At 36.8% G+C, this 22335-nt stretch overlaps 1 protein-coding gene across 14 annotated transcripts in view; it reads right to left on the minus strand.

The window, feature by feature from the left end:
• The window catches only part of pleca (plectin a), a 117469-nt gene that overhangs the window by 56749 nt on the left and 38385 nt on the right, over positions 1–22335 (minus strand). For 2 of the 14 annotated variants that reach the window (XM_051872931.1, XM_051872928.1), the window contains exon 1: positions 2061–2815. The exons of 9 other annotated variants lie outside the window; for them this stretch is intronic. In XM_051872931.1, coding sequence (XP_051728891.1) covers positions 2061–2172 — 112 coding nt within the window. In that variant the 5' untranslated portion in view covers positions 2173–2815. Of the gene's footprint in view, positions 1–2060; positions 2816–4288; positions 4362–22335 lie in introns of those variants that run through there. 3 more of the 14 variants (XM_051872939.1, XM_051872937.1, XM_051872935.1) reach the window with 3 other exon arrangements.

The raw sequence follows: 22335 nt of genomic DNA on the forward strand, positions 1-22335 counted from the left end.
CATTGTACATTCCTAAACCCTGGGTTAACATTCTTAATTTGCTTATTTGCGGTGTCAGTGTCATTGATTGGATAAACGCAGCACGCGAACTGTTTACATAAGCTAGCTCCAGCATTGCGCATCCTCATATTGCCGACTGTACTATCGAGTTTATATTGAATGGACATTTCAGACTATAAAGGAAAGAATGAAACAGTTACTTCTTCGCTCAAATTGTTGCGTTTTCTGTCAGCATTTGACATTTTTCCTCTCAAACATTGAATTTACTGTTTATATACAATGTGCAGTGTTTTCATGACTGTCCAAAGCAGGCAAATATGAGTATGCGACTGGTTGTTTGTTGCTAGGCGTCTAGCTGTATCATTCTAAGACCACATCATTTCACACTGTACAAGTTTGGCACCGCAATGTGGGGTCAAACACCACAAAAGCAGTACTAACCCTGCTCCGGTGCAGGGTTTCATAACCCCGGGTAAAAAGCGGTGCAAACCCTGCTTCTAAATTACAAGTGTGAAATGTTTCTTTAACCCGGGGTTAAAAGCGGTGTTTAAAATGACGATAACCCGGGGTTAAGCGCAGTGTGAAAAGCCCTTATGATGAATAGAAAGGGTAAAAGAACAGCATTCATTTGAAATAGAAATGTCTATAAATGTCTACTAAAAAATTTGCTGCACAACACAAACTGGAGTTTCAGGTTTGTCTATAAGACGAGACCACAGGAAAATGCAAAGCTAGTGAACGCTGGCCAGGTGTCTCAATGCAACGTAACCTGTCCTCCAGCGCAACAGCCTTCATTTACCAGTCAAACAAGCCCTGAGTACATATCTAACACCCAAGGGCCACACCCAGTCCCGATGGACAAAGTAACAACAGAACGATAGTGGATTATGCTGAAAATGCATCAACGAACAAGTCATCTGTTTTATGATGTATATATGCTAGAGTCACTAAGTCTGCAAAAAAAATAACATGCATTTGTCATTTACTAGTATCCATACTATTTTTTTTTAAATTCTATTTTAAACACATTGAATTAAATTCATTTCCTTTGCTGAACAAAACAGGGAGGTACTTCACAAACGGAGCCAATGAAAACAACACACCAAAGCAAGGTCATCCGAGAAAAATGTTTTGTTCTTGATAACGTGAGACAAAGACGTTTTATTAGTACTTTTCATTATTATGCAAATAATAGCCATTCAACAGCACAAATAAACACACATTATGTAAATTATGGCTTTCAAGTCAGTATTTACTGTTGGTAGAAAATGATCCAAGCACTACTGTCTGAAGTGACAGTAACCGATGACACGCCTATGGACACTGGTCACCTTTCCACACCTATATCTATTTAAATAGACTGACAGATAAAAGGCAGGTTTGAAGGTTAGGTTTAGGGTGTGGGCTTTAACTTCATACCTACAGAAAAATGTCCCTTCAGCCCTCACAGGATGACTAGCTGATAACAGCTTTTTTCAGAATGTCTTACAGTAAAACACCTTAGGCTTAGGCTAACCCTGTCGGGACAACTGAAACCAGGTGGCTCCTTCTAGACACTAAGAATAACAATTTGCATTCTCGACATACCAGTAAGACACTTCTGAACATACAGGAAAAAAACACTGTACATGTTTTTCAACTTGTAGTAGGACACTGACATTCATAAAAATAAAATGATGATGCATTATGTCAAGTAAAAGGCTCTTAAACCAAAGAACAAAATACAGGTTGTACTACAAACGCCTGCCAGAATTGTGAATCAGACCCAAACAAAGTGCTTCAAATGAATGAGCTTTTCGCCACAGGCAACGGCACGCATCTGCAACACATCAAACACTGCAACGTCATCTTGCACTGTCCAGACCTTAAAGGGTTAACCCCACAGTTTCAACACACCAGAGAAAAAAAAAAAGAGAGAGAGGGAGGTGTAGAGGGAAATTGAGCTGCACATGTGTACAGAGAGAGCAACAGCACGCAGGACAAGCGCTGTCCGATACTATCAAGAACATTGATACGAGACTTTTTCTAGCTTTTAGCGTGTCAAATTGTTTTCATCTTACCTTCGCTGACTCGCTTTCTTCGCTGCATCCATCTCCACACGGCTATCAAGGTGGCCACATGCCCCAAAACCACCAGGGTTGGGAACACAGTTCCAGAAGGGTTTGCCGGCATCGGGCCTGGGATCGAGTTTGTGAGCTCCGTGCACCGGAGCAAGGCTGGAGGTGAAAGGTGAGGGAGGCTAGATAGGAGGGGGGAGGAAGCAGGGGGGCTTTAAATGTACCCAGGAACAAAGTTTCTCCAACTACGAGAGCTCTAAACGACAGCTGCCCCCCCTCCTTCTGTCCTTTTTTATTTTTTCTCCCTGTCTCTCTCTCTCTCAGTCCGTGACTCAGTTCACTGGCAAAAGCATTTGAGCTTCCTCCACCTCCCGCCCTCTTTTCACAACCACTTTCGCCATGACCAATAGCTCAATCCTTGCATGTTTTTTGTTTTTGTGCTCCGTTTAAGCAGGCTCGCTCACTCCAGTTTGTTCTCTGCAGTCTTATGATTCAGAAAAGATCATGTTTCTGCATGGCAACTACAGTTGTTCTCTTATAATCCATTGAAGGAGCTTTTTTCCTCCAGTCAGGCTTGAGTCTCCGGCTCAAGTTAATAATACATGAGTGAGGTTTGTTTTTAGGAGTGCATACGCACACACTCACTTGCCCTCAGCAGCCGATAAGAGTCTGCATCTACCACACTATTACATAACATCTTGTGCCAAGGTTTTTTGGTCTGCAATATGAAAAGAATTTGCACCGGATTAACACAGATCAACTATTTTGTCTTCTTTCGTGTTAGTGGAAATTTATAACTGTATATATCATAATAAAGTGAATTTTTTTCTCAGTTTCTCTCATTCATTATGTAACTGCACCGTACTTCCAGCAGTAAATGACTTCCATATGTTTTCCAGCTTTAGCCATGTGCTGTAACTTTCCAGACGCCCCCGCAATTAAAAGGCCCCTGTGAATAGGTTCTCATTTCTAAACAGCGGGAACTCAACAAAATTTCAAGCAGACTAGACAGATGTCTTAGACTTCCTACAGCAAAGAAAAATCAACATATTATTTTATCCTCTGCAGGAGAGAGCTATTGCTCTTGCTGAAAATACTGAAAACATTAGAACATGCAGAACATGCTGTGGTGAAGGATATTATCGTGAATGTTTGTTTCCAAACAAATATGGCACACCCAAAGTCATAAAACACTAACACACACCCGCATTATGCATTTATTATCACATTAAAGTACTGGAGTAATGTACAAAGCAATGACATTAAAATGAAACTGGCACAAGCACCACTGTTTTAAAACAGTGACAATGACCATCTTTGTGATCTATGGCCATGTGACCAAGCAGCAGGGAGGGGCACAGGCGTTACAGTTCTACACTACCGAATAAAGACGCCGCAAATAGAGCTGGCGACACATTAAACGGGACTCATGCTATGCATAGATGAGACGGGGGAAGAGTTTAAAAGTAGAAGAGAATCCAGGTCGGGTATGTAGGTATGCAACAACCCCAAGATACCCGTCACTCACGGCTGTGGTTGTAAAAACTTACACGCCAACACACGCAACCTACTAGGAATAATCTTCCAGGTTACTGAGAATAAAACACAAAAAGAGAAAGAGAGAGACACAGACAGACAGACATACTGTAGATAGACAGACAGACAGATAGACAGACAGACAGACAGATAGACAGAGACATTAACTATAAATAGAAAAACATTAACCTGATAGCTGCAACTTGCAAAACCACACCCATGTGCAGTCTGCACCTATATCTAGGCTAGTTTACAGGGCTAAACTGGAAACTGCTGATGGATAGAACCAAAATGGCGTCCTCTACAGGCCACACTCTGACCTCACTTCCTTTTAAGTGTGGTACAATTTCACCTGCCATCCATTCATCGAGCATGAGATGGATGGCAGGTGAGATACTCAGTATCAATGGAGCAGGACACAAGCAGAACTGAAAAAGCTCTGAATAATGGATAATAAAATTAAACACTATACACTTAACTTAAACTTTTAAAAATTTGCAGTCACATTAAATTGCTATGAACACACTAAAAAAAATATATTATTAGGAATAGCAGTTATGCAATATAAATTATATATCAGACAAAAACTTCCCCATTTGCTTAAGACAGACCCCCTGAACAAGGGTCCAATTCAATGCCCAGCTTCAAATATTGCCCAAAAAAATAATGAGAAAAGTTCTTCAGTTCCAACCTACCATCGGGTCGAGATCGGCAGCAACAGCAGCAGAGGTTCATGTTGAACAAAATTGGCCCTTCTATCGTTCTCAAGCAAAATACTGACACCAACTGCTAATGTAGCACATCTGACCTCAAGACATTGTATGCTGATCAAATCCAGAGGGGCGTACAAGAGTCAGAAGAGGGGGGGGAAAAAGAGAAAAACAGGGAAGGAAACAGGGAGGGAGAATAAGTGAAAGAGCGAGAGAGAAAAAAAGGGCCATGGGTTTTATTCAATCCAAATGTTTTCCGTTGTGGAAACTGCATCCCTGCAACGGTGGTAAAGTTCATTATACACTTAACTGTATAAAAATATCAAATGGATTTATTTTCCTACTTTTTCAAGAGGTATGGAAAAAAGACTATGGTGCAAACCAGCCTATATAACAAAGATCTCATTGTGTAACGCCTCTGAAGTCATAAAGCAGTGGGACGTCCCTAAATTTGCTAGAATTAGAAATTAAATGGGAACCTCAACTACTGGGTTTGCAAATCTGGACTGCCAGACAACTGCGATTCAAGTCTGCTGGGGTTTGTCAAATAGATTTTTGCAGTAAAACCTCAAGAGTTTCAAATTCTGCAGGGATCTATAAAGTGGACTTACCAAAATATTAAAGCCTTGCAGGAAAGAAATACAGCTGGTGCTAACAACCTAGAATACAACTGGATTTGGGTAGCTTTTAAACATATAACTGATATCAGATAACAACCAATTAGGAAACTCCACATCTACTTTTTAAGAAATGCCCTTCACACATCTAACAAAGAAAAAAATTTTTGCATGCAGATGTGTGCCAATGTAAACTGCAATAAATCGAATAATGTGTGTTTAGCTTATAAGATAAGTAGTCAGAATCAAATGTCAACATAAGAAACGGAAGGACATTAGAGCAAGTTTCAGAATGAGAATCCTGTATTTAATAAAAAAAAAAAAAAAAAAATAGGCTTTTTATATTTTCATTTATTTGAGTGTTCCTTTAAATATGCAAATCAAATGTTGCCTACCTTGGCCCTTCTGGATCAGATCCTCCATGAAGGAACTACTATCATCAATCTCCATTACAGCTTGTTTAAAGCAATTAGTCTGATTTACTAAACTAAAATGACTTGAAGGACGACAGCGTTTCCTTTTCGTCTCTCTGACCCCGTTTGTCTTTATTTCACTCTGCAGTCTGCGCTAAAGCTGGAAATACGTTTTTCGGTAAGATTGAGTTGGCAACATCTTAATATGATCGTCAAGACTACAGAAGCAAGCATGTTTCTTGCCCATTTCAAAAGGAGAGAGAGGGGAAAAAATGAATGGATGTTAATTGGTCTCAGATCTCCTACTTTTTCTGTCATTTATCTGCCTGGGAAAAGGAAACTTCTGGAGCAAAAGATAAATGGTTTGTTTTAAAATAGTGCACTGCCTCTGACTGTAAATGCATCTCAGCCCCATGATAATTTATGAATTAAAGGTCTGTCTTTGCTTTAAATATAAAGTTTCAGTAGATACATAAACAGGAGGTGGCAGTATAGAGTCGAGCAGCTGCCCTTATCCTGTGAGGGGGTGTAGGCTCCATCCTGTGCCATGACCTATGGCCTCTTTGTGCTGTTTAAAACTGAGCCAAGATGCCAAGACCTTTACGGTTCTTAAAAAAAAAAAAAAAACATTCAAAGACATTAAAAGCACATATAAAAGAAACTATAGTTCTATGATGGAATGAAGTCTATAATGGGCCAAATATGAGGAATGGATGGATGGATGGATGGATGAATAGATAGATAGATCTGTCCTCTTAAAGGCAAAAGCTTCTCTAACACACCCTTTAGACTTTATGAAACCCACAGAACACATCATTTTCATATTTCTCTGTGGGCGCCTGTCCTTCTGGGCTCATAAATTGCCTGTCTGTCTGAGAGTGGCATGAGGATTCCAGCACTCATTTTGCCTCAATTAGAGTGTTATCGATTTGCCACGGGCTCTTTTGTGTTTTTCAAAAATGCAACAGAGCAGCTTTTGTCCTTGATTCCTGGAAAACTATTTCCTTTCACAAAAAGTTAAAGCCAAAACAATTTCAAAAAACAAAACTCTTATGCAAAGACTAAGTCACTATAATGTAAGAAAGCAGTCAACCTTTGCTAACTTCAAAGTGCATTAGGAAAGTGAAGCAAGAACAAGCATGCTAAGCACCTCCACGTGGGGGTCTTTGCTCTAAAAAGGGCATCGTAGACCCCTTTTCTATAGAGCTCAGAAGGTCAGAGCTCTGGCATATGAACACTGAATTTCTGAGACACTCTTTCCCCTCTGAGTCACTGCAGGCATTCCAGATGAACAAAGTCCTGACCCTATCCATATTAGGGCCATCTAATTTGTTCCATTGCTTACACTAAATAATGACTAGGATGGGATTTTCATAGTAATACTGTCATCTCAACCTACGCAGTCTGATATATTTGAGTTCCTGCCATGATAAGCCAACACAGAGACGTTTTTTTTTTATGTAACTTTACAAACTGGCTACACAGCATTCAGTTCCTCAGAACAGTAAAGCCTGAGGCACATACAGTATACTAAAAGAATGAATGAAAGGGAGGGATCTTCATTTATAGTAACAGTGCAGCTGAACCTGTTTATCATATCATTTCTTAAATAAGAAACTACAGTCAATGTGTAGTAGTACACATGGCACATGTTCACTTTATCAGAGTAAAAAAGGGATATAGGGATGGTGCATGTCCTTTACACATATTTGATTTTGTAGTCATTTCTGTATACTGTATATATAAATTGAAAAAATATTTAATTTCCTTGTAACAGCCAATGCAACAGAGATTTTACTTGTTAGTAACTTAAAGGGTTAGTTCACCCAAAAATGAAATTTTGCTAATTAATTATTCACCCTCATGCCGTTCCACATCCGTAAGACCTTCGTTAATCTTCGGAACACAAATTAAGATATTTTTGTTAAAATCCGATGGCTCAGTGAGGCCTCCATAGCCAGCAATGACATTTCCTCTCTCAAGATGTACTAAAAACATATTTAAATCATTAAATCATGTGAGTACCGTGGTCCAATATTAATATTATAAAGCGACGAGAATATTTTTGGTGCGCCAAAAAAACAAAATAACGACTTATTACAGTGATGGCCGATTTCAAAACACTGCGTCAGGAAGCTTCGAAGCATTATGAATCAGAGTATTGAATCATGATTCGGATCGCGTGTCAAACCGCCAAGCTGCTGAAATCATATGACTTTGGCGCTCCGAACCGCTGATTCATAATGCTCCGAAGCTTCCTGAAGCAGTGTTTTAAAATCGGCCATCACTATATAAGTCGTTATTTTGTTTTTTTTGGCGCACCAAAAATATTCTCGTCGCTTTATAATATTAATATTGAACCACTGTACTCACATGAACTGATTTAAATATGTTTTTAGTACATTAATGGATCTTGAGAGAAGAAATGTCATTGCTGGTTATGGAGGCCTCACTGAGCCATCGGATTTCAACAAAAATATCTTAATTTGTGTTCCGAAGATTAATGAAGGTCTTACGGGTGTGGAACGACATGAGGGTGAGTAATAAATGACAGAATTTCCATTTTTGGGTGAACTAACCCTTTAAGATATTTTTGATGAAATCCGAGAGGTCTATGACTCATATACAGCAATATAATCAACACTTTCAAGGTCCAGAAAGGTACTAAAGAAATCATTAAAACAGTCGACGTGACTGCAGTGGTTCAACCTTAATTTTATGAAGCAACGAGAATACTTTTTGTTCACAAAAACAAAACGAAAATAACAACTTTATTCAACAATCTCTTCCCTGTCATTATCCATACGCAGGTGACGCAGTAAGCACAGTGAAGGCTTCAGTGTTTACGTCCAAAATGGCGGCTCAGTATTGGCCAATAATGAGACGGCTTTCTGACGTAGAACCTAGAGGCGCTGGACATAAACAACGTATGAGAATGACACAGAAGAAAAGATAATGTTGAATAAAGTTGTTATTTTTGTTTTGTTTTTGTGCACAAAAAGTATTCTCATCGCTTCATAACATTAAGGTTGAACCACTTTTTTAACAATGTCTTTAGTACCTTGCTGGACTTAATGACAGAATTTTCATTTTTGGGTAAACTAACCCTTTAAATAACCAAAACGTAGCACAGCTGAAATGACTAAAGTAACAAAAATACAGTAAAAGTGTATCCATTGGGCTAAATCCAATGATGTTATCATTTCAACTTCCTGATAAAATGTTGATCTAAAGAACTAGAAGCACTTCAGGCCCTATTACATTGTAGACTCAGACACACAATAAAATAAAATATAAAATAAAATAAAAAACACGATGTCATTGTTGTGTTCACTACCTCTTAAAATTAGACACTAATATTTACTGCAAAAGCACAATACCTAAAAGTATAATAAGAAATTCATCTCTCCAGGGCTGTCTACAAAATCAGACTTAAACGGGTGCACACTGTGCGATTTATAATAGTTCTTTACGATTGTTGCTTGTCAGACTGTACGAACATGATCCTCATGTCACACTGTGGGATCTCAGCTGTCATTTATGTCAGACTGTACAACAGTCAAGAACACGCGTTAAAAACAGACGCGTTAAATGTTAAAAAAAAGACGCGCACATGAAAAGAGTTTTACATCATCAACCCATACACGTTTGGTGACTGTGAGCTGCATTACACGAGGGACTGAAATGGTGGCTAACAAAGAAATCTATAGCGTTCATTTAGCATTAATCACAGCTTGTCTTGAAAAACGAAGACAATTTGACATTCGTCGTGGGAGAAGTCACACTGCAGGACTGTGCGGCAAATCTTCTGACACTGCCAGAATTCCGTCAGAGGTTAAATTTGATGGCAACGGTCATTAATTGGCTGTCGGTGAGCATGTCAAACTAGCAATCAAAGACAACAGATTTTAACTTAGGATTATAGGAATCTTTTAGGATTCTCAAAATTTGTCTCAGACTACCAAATCGTGGCCAAAATCGCACAACTTCCTTTAGGAAGTTGAGTTTGGTGGATGGTGACGCACTGTGAGTGGAAACTTCCAACAGGGGTTTTTCCACTGCCAGAACCAAACAATCAGCACTACTGGACAGTATGTTTAGGCCCAAGGGGTTTCAAAGTCAATAAAGAAAAAGACAAGAGGGTTAGTTGGTACGGAATCAAGAACAAATCCTCACAAGACTATGAAATGTATAAGGAGGTGTTTTGTAAGAAGAATGCCACAAAACAATGCTTAAAAAAAAAAAACAAGTGGGTGTTGTAAAATTACCTACAGTAGCTGTTTTACACTGTGTGGAAAATGCTATTTGTTCCATCCATTTCTGTGGTGCCAAATCATGTTTAATAGAAAGGAAAATGTACTTAGGATACAAATGCCACACGTGAAAGAAAAAAAAAAAAAAGAAAAAAAATCATGTTACCAAAAACAGCTTTGCACCAGAAGCATCACCTTGTCTCGCCAAAACATAGCTGGAGGCATAATCATGTTGAAATAAAACAACTAATTGCAACTCTGTGCTTGAAAATTTTCACTTTGTTTATCAGAAAACAGTTATTTAATAAAATAAAATGGATAATATAATAGTTAAATAAAAATAATTTATTACAAATTAAATATAAATGATAAATAATAGCATTTATTTTAGTGAGATAGATGGATATGAATGCTGAAAATTAGAGAAATGGATTTAAAGGAAACTCTATGCACCCTCAATGTAAGAACCACTGATTTAGAATGTGGTGTTTGGAAGGCCAAATTCATAAATGGTTCATTTACAGTAATAGGTCAGTCAAATACAGGCATGCACCAGGAATAGAGGATGCTAATTACGACTCCTTGTATTTCATAATGGATAATTAAACCTAATGAAAGGTAAATGGCATGAGTGCTGAAAAGGACAAGTTTCCGTTTCTCGCTTCATCTCTCTTTTGCCGTCGCTATGATACGTACATACACAATCATATGTGCTAATGGATGCTGATGGAAAATACAGCTACAATACTAGTCTCTCAAAGGGAGATATAGACAATGGTGCCTATGTTTGCAGTGTCTGGCAATATATATGAGGCCTAACTCCAAATGTGTGGAAAGAAACATGGCTTACAGATCACCCATTGAAAAAAATGTTCATGGAAAAACAACTTGGACTTAGATTGGGGTGTCTGTTTCACGTCATAACTTTTACATTTACATTTAATACTAATAATAATACATCTAGAATATGTATCTCAGAAACTGATATATATTATATATATTGGGCATGAGGGATAATTAGAGCTGACTTTTACCAAACCACACACTGCCCTCTGGAGCTTAATGCTGGTTATATTTCCAAAAATTTAACATGCAGAATGAATCCGTGACACATCCATCAACAGAGTATGACAGTAATAAATTCAATAGACATTCTTTTGTGATTTCAAACACAATTTTGAAATTTTCAGAGACATCTCATCTGCAACTCATGAAGAGATTATCTGTACTCTGGTTGCTCAAAAACGTCTCTACTTATTAGTTGCAGCTTCATTGAAAGAGAATGAATTATCACTCAACCCTGAAATCTCACACAAGGTTTAAATATGCAGTCTTTCTCCCATTTAAATCAGTGTTTCAAGACCTCAAGTTTCACAATCTGTTCAGATTTCAGATATTTGGCTAAAAACTAGTACACTCCCTGCTGGAAAATTACCAGCATGTGTCTTTTTGATGATAGTGTGCTGGTATGTCTCTACCAGATAAATGTTCAAACCATCAAAACCACAGTAGTTGGCCGCAAAAGCTTGCTACTACAATAACTAAACTAGCAAGACCTCCTTTGTTAGCTTCAGTAGAAAGACAATGCTTCAAATCTGCAGTATATAGCCTGACACTAACATAAAAAATTCAGAAAACGACGGTAATACCATGTTTTTGGACATTTACCATAACAACTATATAATTTTCTTTAAAGTACACTTTAAATACTATGATATATAAATATTACAATCATGCTATAAATCAAAGAACCATGATATTAGCATCCTATATCATTATTTTACCATGGTATCATTACAGTACAAGAAAAACCAGCATGCAAGTTCATGCTGGATGGAAAACGTGAGATATTTGTTGAGAAAATCTACCATTTCAGTGACTTTTAAAATGTTATTTTTGTTTAAAACTGGTTAAAATAAGATTCAGTAAAATGGTGTATCAATTCCTTTTGAGAAAGAGATACAAAATGAACATTTACCAAGTGAAAACAGTCAAAGCTTTTCTCAGAAGCCAAGCCACAAGTAGTGCACAAGTCCATCTGTAAGTCATTGTCTGACGCTGAAACTGATTTAGGGTGAGACTGGGTAAACAAAAACCTTGTGTAGTCTGAACCCCCTGAAGAAAGACAGCTTAAATCACGCTGATCTGCAAAGCCTCAACCAGGCGTATCTCATCAGTCAATGACAGCATAAAACCATTAGAAGCACTTCATACAAATAAACCAAAACATTTATAGCATTGTGTATGCTGCTGTGCACACTTACAGTATATTCATATTCACTGAGAGCTGCTGCGCTTCATTTTAGACCTCACACTCATTTGAGTATCTTTCAGACAGTAGCTTTATCAAATAGAAAGAGCATTGAAGAGGGTAGTTTATAAAACAAACTGTATGAAAGGAACTCATTGAAAGCCTCTGGCAGATAAAGTGTTCCTAAAACTCCCGTTTCCCTTCACAACTGGCGCTTCTCACGCATTCCAGCGCTTAGTTTATGGGGTGGAATTTATTGCACATGGTTGTTCTCTAAACTATTCAACACGCCCCTGCACTCTGACATTATGGTGCAGTGGGAAAGAGCTCAAAAATAGGACAATGGGCATGTGAACACACAGAAACACACATTCGCATATGCTAAATTTTGATGTAACATACTACAGTGTAAACTGCAAATAAAAACCCACTGGACAGTCAACTATGCACATATATTAGCACACACCGTTAGCTAGCGAACACTGAAGGCCCACAGGTGATTCACAAGGGAATGAAAATGAAGTCTATATTTTCAAACAAGTCACTGAACACATTGAGCAATGTGAAAAACCGATTTATGCTTTTGGGAGTTTTCAGATGCAATCTACCTATTTTGTAACTCACTCTTACTTACGCAACACAAATTTCATAAATTATGTGCTACTTTATACAACCCCAATTATCCAGCAATTATCCAATGATAGATCAGAACAGATGTGCCTGTTTCCAACGTTTCTTGCATCCCAAAGCATTGCAGCCATATTATATAATGAAATAGTAACGGCTATGACACAAAACACCTGTTCATCATATCAATATGCAGCTGCTATTGCAGATTGATACATTTTTTTTTTTTCATAGCAACATTCTAAATTCAGTACTTGCCATGCATTCTGGGAAATTAATCTTGGTTAAAGAACACTTTAGAATATTATCTGTCTGTCTATCAAACAAAAGCTTATTAAATGTTTTTCAAAATATTCAAACAAGGTTTTTTCTTGACAAAATTTCCTTTTCTGTTTAAAAAATGACAGTTATAGCAATATATTTTAATTTCCCATAATTTATTTATTTTAGTTTTCCCTAATTCAAATAAAAGGCATTCTTAAATAATTTCCGAAAGTATCACTACTCTGGTGTCTAACAACGCCATTCAGAACTATTTTCACAATATAGCATAGCTTCTTATACCTTATTGATTAATTAAACCTGCTAAAATTAGTTAAGGCTTCCAGCTAAACAGCAACCCATTAGTTTAAAATTAACTTATCTAGAAGAGTGTGATGTTGGTGATGGGACCCTAATATAAGCTAATCAGGAGCAGGAAGAGATCCATGGCAACAGGAGAGGATGCAGGAAGGTACAGCGAATGACTAATCAGCCCAATACTCTCATGAGATGGGTGCAATTTGGCCTTGAATGTGAGCGAGTGAGTCAGCACTCTGAGCGCCTGCTGGGTGTGGTCCATAACGATCAACTGTTGCCACAGCAACATAAAATGACCCGTGCAGACAATGAGTAATGACTAGAGGTGTCCAAAACAGCAGTCATAGCCAAATGTGGCATAGTCACTAGCAACACTGGAAAACAAAGAAGAAAAAGAAACAAAACGGCACATTAAGCTAGACTTTTTCTTGGAACAGGCATTTCCTGTCTTAAGAAACAGCCTAACACTTTTTTTTATTTTTAGTTCATCTAAATAGAAAACACTAAAAAAGATTTGCTAGATCTACATAATGCCATATGATACAATCATCAGCTTCAAATCTTATTATGAAAAATACTTTTCTATTAGCGACTAATTTATGTTTGGAAAAAAAATCTTTCTTATTGCCTAAGTTATGAATTTTTTAGATTTCCAAGTAATCTAATTTAAATATTATTGAATTTACAGAGTGACATCTGAGTCATACAATTTAATATACTTTTAGCTATTACTGGATATAAGCATGAGCATTTTCAGTGTCTAAAATTGGTACGCATCAATTTTGATTTGATTTTGGCACAACCAAAAATACCAATTTTATGCAAACCCATAATTCGTCCTGCACCATTTATGCTACAGACATGAACAATACCTCAAATCATACAGCTACTGAAAAGTTTTACTCTTCTGAAAATTTTACTCTTCAAAAATCAGACTTATGATTTTTGCCTAGCAAACCATAAAACATGCCAAAAAATAATCCCATAGACTTATAGGGTTAGTTCACCCAAAAATGAAAATAATGTCATTTATTACTCACCCTCATGTCGTTTTACACCCGTAAGATCTTCGTTCATCTTCGGAACACAAATTAAGATATTGTTGATGAAATCCGATGGTTCAGCGAGGCCTCTATTGAGAGCAAAGCCATTGAAACTCTCAAGATCCATAAAGGTACTAAAAACATATTTGAAAAAGTTCATGTGAGTTCAGTGGTTTTATCTTAATATTATAAAGCGACAAGAATACTTTTTGTGTGCCAAAAAAAAACAAAATAACGACTTTTCAACAATATCTATATGGGTGATTTCAAAACACTGCTTCAGAGCTTTACGAATCGAATCAGTGAATCGGAGCGCCAAAGTCACGTGACTTCAGCAGTTTAGCCGTTTGATAGGAGATCCGAATCACTAATTCGAAACAAAAGATTCATAAAGCTCAGAAGCTTCATGAAGCAGTGTCTTGAAATCGGCCCATATAGATATTGTTGAAAAGTTTTTTTTTTGTTTTTTTTTGGCACACAAAAAGTATTCTTATCGCTTTATAATATTAAGATAGAACCACTGAACTCACATGAACTGTTTCAAATGTTTTTAGTACCTTTATGGATCTTGAGAGTTTCAATGGCTTTGCTCTCAATAGAGGCCTCACTGAGCCATCGGATTTCATCAACAATATCTTAATTTGTGTTCCGATGATGAACGAAGGTCTTACAGGTGTAAAACGACATGAGGGTGAGTAATAAATTATATACATTTTTGGGTCAACTAACCCTTTAACATTAGAGGACTTGGGGATGGTCTTGTCTACCCAGTAAGAAACCACCAAGCAACCATTCACAACACCCTACCAACCATCAAACTTTGACCTAGCAACCACCCAAAACATCCTACCAACCACCTAGCAACCACCCACACTGTGAGTTTTTTCACAGGCCTAAATTTTTCTCTTATATTTTCTTCAGAAAATGCAAAAATGTGATTGTGAAAACAATGTTTCCTGAACTAATGATTTCTAACCAGTATTCTAGTCAAGTACTGCAGTTAACTTTTGGTGCTTAAAAAGTACATAGAAACTTCATCCTTGATTTAAATGAGGGGAAAGTTCAGTCAGCAGCTCAACAGCATTACAGGTGCCACGCCAATGTGAATAACTGTATTACGTTACCTCATTACTCAGACTGGAGCCTTAGAGATATCTTTAAGAAAATCCGATACCCCTGACACCAGGAACTTCAAGTAGCTCTAAATGAAATGATGCAAAATCCATAGAAGCCCAATATGTGCCCTCTGGCGGTAACAGGACTCTAGAAACATTAATAATGCACAGACCATTTGGTAACTTGGGTGTGGTTTTAGGGGGAAATGAATCACCAAAAGGTCAATTTTTCCCTAAAATTTGCCATCCTAACACCCTGGCAAACAGGAAACTTGCAGCATGCAATCAGATTTCACAGCAGCATGTAAAATCATGCAATGTGCTGTCCTGCCAATCAGAATTCCAACATATGTGACATTTGTGACTTCACTTTACACTCACAACACACAAAACACTTAGTAATCATCAAGATTATAAGAAAGCATTTAAAGACTGCCCAAATGCATTTTGCATACGTGCACAAGTGCATAAATTAGGCACAGGCATAATAGTTAAAATTATGCTTGTTGGTTCACAAAGAGCTGGCTGAGTCAGATCCTGGACTCCAGCGATGTGGTGAAGTCCTCAGCCACACAGTCTCATGAAGACTTCTATGAACTATTATGTGGTACCACGCTACCTTCCAGACCAGACTTGGCACTGTCACAGAGCCCTCGGCTTAGTAATTTAACTGCCAATTGAGCTGAATGTCAGTTATATAACAGAATGATGAGGAATTAAAAGCATATGTCCAAGAAGATTTTTTTTTATTTCCAGAAGAAGCGTGCTTAGTGTGCAAAGGCGCCGCAGGAGATGTTTCTGAAAGAGATGTTTACTTATTTTCATTTTCTATTATGAAAAGCAGGCTTCAGACAGACATTTAAACTACTTTGTTTGGTTGTCTTGCAAATGTGATATCTTTCATTTATAGTCATATCCTCCTGTCATACGTTTACATGATACACTACTATTCAAAAGTTTGGGGTCAGTAAGATTTATTTTGAGAGAGAGAAATTCTAACTTTTTTTTATTCAGCAAGGCCTTAAACTGATCAAAAATGACCATAAAGACATTTTTAATGTTACAAAAGATTTCTCTTTCAAATAAATGGTGTTCTTAAAAAATCCTAAAAAATGTATCATGGTTTACACAAAAATATTAGGCAGCACAACTGTTTTCATACTATTAGAATGACTCATTAAAATGATTTCTGAAGGATCATGTGACACTGAAGACTGGAGTAATGACTGCTGATAATTCAGCTTTGCCATCACAGGAATAAATTACATTTTAAAATAGGTTATAATAGAAAAGTTACTTTAAGTTTTAATTATATGTTTCAATATTCCAGATTTTACTGTATTCTTTATTTAATAAATGCAGCTTTTGTGAGCATAAACATTTGACCAACTTTTGAACAGTAGTATTTTTTATGTTTTTATTTAAGAATAATCATCCACTCCTGGCCTTCAAAAAAGGTACTCCAAGGTACTTCAAAGAATACCATGGTGCTTTTTAATCAGTACTTAATGTTGTTAAGTCATGTGACCTTAAAAGGTTAAAGTTACCCATGTTTTTCCTCATAACACTCTCTTTTGAACCAACATCATACCAGATGAGCAGATGTTTGACATTTGATGCCAAACGTCTTCTTGTCAAATGTCTTGGCTCCTGTTAAACATTCTCTTCCTTACCAGACACAGACAAGCTTCCCACACCTACAGCTTGAAGAGAAACAGCAACTTACCTGAAAAACAAGAAAAAGGAGAAAACATTAGCAACATTCATGGTTTACACATTTACAGCCTCAAAGGCTAAATGCTCCCCACCATCAAAATAGTTGTTATAGGTGTTAGCTTGAGTGCTGACGTATTAACTGACGTCTGTTTTTATGGGAAAAGTTGTTAAAGACATCAGACAGGACCTGGCTCCTCCAATGTGCTAACTATTAAAAACAGGCAGTGAAGAGAATGTAGCTGAAACAAAAGAAAATAAAGCTCAGGAAACAGCAGACATGGCACGAAAGGTTCCCTTGCAGGATGGTAGTTCACTTTACAACATTAACCCTCGATTACACACAATAAACCCCCTACTGGGCCACAGCTGCACCCTAGTAGTAGACATTAGATGCAGGAGCTCCATGTTATTATCTTTGTGAGTGCACCACCTAATGGACACTGCAGGTATTTGTAATACCAGTTACCTTCATTGAAAACAACTTCTGAAGCGAGCTGACAATATACTGCCAGACTATATGGACCAGGATCAGCAAAATCATACTTTACAGCCTAAAAACACTTTAATACTGAGGAGAATGCTGACAAAGGCCTCCATCACGAAGGCTGACTCTCCAAACACTCCTCTCGTCAGTAACAGTGCTTATAATTTAGTTTTATTGTAACTGGCTGGGGATGAATTAGAGGAAGAGTTAAAGTCACAATTATTTGGTATGAGTGGAGCGTAAAGAAAAGATTCGATTCAACAACGACATCAGTTATTGAGGTGTAAATGAAAGCTTGGTACCGTCTGTGGAAACATACATGCAGTGTTGGATCAGAAGACTTCAAAGGGAACATTCCTCCAAATATAAAAATGAAAATCATTTATTTAACTTTGTGCGTTTTACTCCAAAGTTACAAAATTCACTTTCTTCTGTGGTACATGAAAGATATTTTCAATACATTTACAATGAATGGGAATTTGAAGTATTCTGAAGTTAGTTCTGATAGCTGTGTCTTAAATTTTAAAAAATTTAAGTTGGGATTTACTGAAAAGCTTCTCCTCCATTAGGCTGTTAAACGCTGTGATTGATCACTGATTTAGTGAGTTAAAATCGAGAACCGAATCAATCATCAAGATTAACAAATTATTCAAAATTATTCAAACTAAATCGAATGATTCATCAAACAGATTCTGATTCACAGAAGAAATAATGTAATTTGAGTTTGAAACAAGGTGATGGTCAGACAAAATTTTCATTTTTGAGTTAACTATTCTTTCAATAAAAACCCACAATCTCAAGCATAATTAAAAAACAATTTTCATGCATTAAGCAGGTGAATCGATAGAAATAAGGCCTGAGTATAAAGAGAAGGTAACATGATTTGCTTTTTTTTTTTTTTTGCGTGCAGACAACGTTGTCAAAATGATCCCTATTCACACGGATCCACTAAAAACACTGTATTTTGCATGCCAGGCCAGTAGTTATTGATGTCATAGTTGTTTTTTGATTGTCAAGTACTCGCAGCCCCTTAAAGGGTTAGTTCACCCAAAAATGAAATTTATTTATTTCATTAATTACTCACCCTCATGACGTTCCACACCCGTAAGTTCATCTTCGGAACACAAGAGGTTTTTTATCTCCCATAGAAAGCAACTTAATTAAAGTCATTCAATTTCCAGAAAAGTAGTAAAACATTGTTAAAATAGTCAACGTGACTACAGTGGTTCAACCTGAATGTTATGAAGCGACGAGAATACTTTTTCTGCACAAAAACAAAACAAAAATACAGACTTTATTCAACAATATCTTCTCTCCCCTGCCTTTCTGCTACACTGTTTACGTCCAGCACTTCCAGGTTCTACATCAGAACGTAGGCTCAGTATTGGTCGATGCTGTACACGTGAGCAGCATGATGCATGCGCACGAGCCGGCCAATAAAGAGCCGGTGTTCTGACGTAGAACCTGGAAGCGCTGGACGTAAACAGCGATGGAACGACATGAGGGTGAGTAATTAACGAAAGAAATTTAATTTTTGGTTGAACTAACCCTTTGAACTAACTGGTCTGGCATGCATATTACAGCGTTTTTAGTCATTTTAGTGGATCTGTGTGAACGGGAATCGTTTTGACAACGTTGTCGTCTGTACGTGAAAAAAGCAAAGAACATTTTTTTAGTACATCGTTGTTGTGTAAACGTATACCCTAAGTCATGCCACAACACAAACAATAAGCACAGTTTAAAAAAACGTATCTGATGTTATAATCTCAAAAGGTACTAATCATCAGATGTTTTGAGTTTCACAGTGCCTGAAATGTGGCACAGCAGGGTGGGGTCTCAAAGAATAGAATAGACTGGAATGGCTGATGACATCATTATTAATCAACACAATGATGTGAGTCCTTTACTTCAGCCTCTAGTTTCTCTTATTTCTGTGTAGTATAAAGCTATAAGCTCTCTATGGTGTTTCTCCTTCCTAAAGCAGAATAAGCTGCAGACTAAGGCCAGCTGCAGAATAAATCAATATTTGCATCACCTGATCAGGATCAGATCTTTCCACATTAAATTACACACCCATTAGGCAGGAAATTATCGGTACCAATAGCATTTAACTCCTCGTCTCAGTTTTTTGATCTGAGATTTGTTGGGGGCAATGTTATTTACAATGGTTGTGTACTCATTTTATGTTATTTTTCTATTAATCGATGAAAAAAGGAAATATGCTGATAGTGCATTTGCATATTTCACACTTGCATGTATATGTGTAAGACACAGCGGACTACATTATATCCATTTACGAATAAAACATTTAGTAAGAAATAATATGTAAAAGTGAAACAACAAAATAGCAAAGTAAGAAGAGTGAAAGAGCAACATATAAAACAGCACATTCTGCTTGAGCAGACACTGTGTTCATTGTGTAGTAAAAATAGTGGGAAAAATTGAGAAAATTCCTGAATGCCTAGCAGTTCTGATTGTCCTTGCATGGCCTGTACACACATACACTCAGACAACATGCTGAAACTATTATTTCCACACACATGCGACTACAAAAATGCATCTACTTCCAGAAAAGAAAGCATTATTGTGTCTGACAGATTAAAGCAAAAGTGCTTTGACGAAGACATCATCATCATATGTTTGTATGCATGTAAAAATGTAAAAAAGAAAAAAAAAGGCCAGACAGCCAAAACACAATATATAAAATGCTATCCTCTCTACACAACCTTTCTACGAAGAGGCCTAGAAGAAGCCATCATTTACCATCTAAACTCGTTCCCTGAAGCACATCAATTCAACCTGTTAACTCTTTGCATAACTAACAATAGATCATTTGATCTCCAGGTTCAACAAGATTCCTGCATCAGACATGTTGTCTCTATGGTGCAGTAGTAAAAGAAAACCGCTTAACAGACATAAAAAGCTTTTCTGAAACAAAAGAGAAGGTAGAAAGGCCAAAAGCTCATTAAAAGGGAACTGGGTCTGAATCTAGCACAGTATTAATCTGAGGCAATCAGGGGGAAAACAGCAGCATTTGGCAGGTCACTGGACACAGCGAAAACAGCAATACCTGCTAATGCCTTCAATATAAATATAAATAAAAATCTCATTAGTCCAAACTCCTGCTCCCCATGGATATTAAACATCAAATATCTTACAGCTCACTGTGATTGTGCCACATTGGACCAATAAGCTGCTTTCGACAAAAGCAGTTTCAGATTTATAATTTAAATGTATAATTTTAACTACATGATTTTTTTTATATTAGTTAATATTTATACATACATTACTGTTCAAAAGTTTGTGGTCGACAAGGAAGAAGCTCACCAGGGCTTCATTTATTTGATATGTAAAAATATAGTAAAGAATAAAAACATTAAAAAAAAGGAATGATTACAATTTTAAATAACTTTCCTTTTTAATATATTTCAAAATATAATTTATTCCTGTGATGGCAAAGCTGAATTTTCAGCATCATTATTGCAGTCTTCAGTGTCACATGATCCTTCAGAAATCATTCTAATATGCTGATTTGCTGCTCAAGAAACATTCATTATTAATATCACTGTGAAAAACAGTTGTGCTGCTTATGTTTTGTGGAAACTGTGATACATTTTGAATCATTGATGAATAGAATGTTCAACGGCATTCAGAAATCTTTTGTAACATTATATATGTCTTTATGTCACTTATGTCACTGTCACTTATGATCAATTTAATATATCCATGCTGAATAAAAATATTAATTGCATTCCAAAATATTCCCAAACTTTTTAAACAGTACTGTGTGTGTACTTTAACCATAAATATTATCTTATAAAGCCATTATTTCTATGATCAAAAAAGTACAAGCATTCCCTCCTCCAGCAGGCAGCAGCTTTCACCACTGATATTCCTGAAGTAACACACCCAGCTCTGCTTTAAGTCTGCCAAGAGTGTGTCCAGCAGAAAGTGACCCCTCAATGAAGTGGGTAAGTAGGGGTAGAGGCCTGTCAGGCATATTAACTAAGACTCTCTGGAGTGTTTGATGGGAGAGAAGCCTTTGTCTGCTTTGACAATTGGGAAAAACATTCACTCTGGTCACAACAGCTAAAGGCTTTCTGGATACTTAGCAGCTCCCTTGAAACAGCTACAGTCAGTGATTCAACAGGATAGACACATTTAGATCACAAATTACTCAGCTTTGGATAGAATAACCTTTTCAGACAGAGAAATGTAGGAGGAGACGACAAACTAAATGAAAAGGAATGTGAACTATACAGCCACAAATAATAATAACTGGAAAAAGGGTAGTTTGATGTTTCCATAGTAAATACTTAAACATTCAGATCTCAAAACCTCCTACACAGTCCATTTTTTCACAGTTGATTTTTAAGTAAGCTCCAGAAAAGTTTGTTATGAACTCCCTTAATGGCTAGATGAATATATTAACACATAACAACCCACATTTACATGTCAACAATGCCTATATAATAACCAGAAATGTAGATGGTCACAGTGACGTAATGAAGAGGATGTAGGTGACATACATTTCTAAACACTTCTAAGAACTACTAATATAAATAAAATGTGGTTAAGCCTACAACTTATATGTGTAGAATGCAGAAGAGTAAGTCATGTAGTTGCACTGTAGTTAGAATAAAATAAAATAAAATAATAAAAAATAACCTGAGGGAACAAAATAATACATGCAAAGAAAAGCAGTCAACATACAAATAATTATAAAATAAAATAACCTGGGAGGAAAAAAAATCTCTTAAATCGGCAGTACAAATAATAATGTGGACGTAATAATTGTGTGTAACAATTGGGCTGAGAAAAAAACTAAAAGTAGATAATATTATATTCAAGTTTTTGCCATCTAGTTGAGAGGTTTAGCATGGCTCTGGTATTGAGTTATGACTCAGCACATTTGCATTTTGAGTCAATATCTG

The sequence above is a fragment of the Ctenopharyngodon idella genome, chromosome 19, assembly GCF_019924925.1.
Source record: "Ctenopharyngodon idella isolate HZGC_01 chromosome 19, HZGC01, whole genome shotgun sequence".
In the NCBI taxonomy this organism is placed as follows: Eukaryota; Metazoa; Chordata; class Actinopteri; order Cypriniformes; family Xenocyprididae; genus Ctenopharyngodon; species Ctenopharyngodon idella.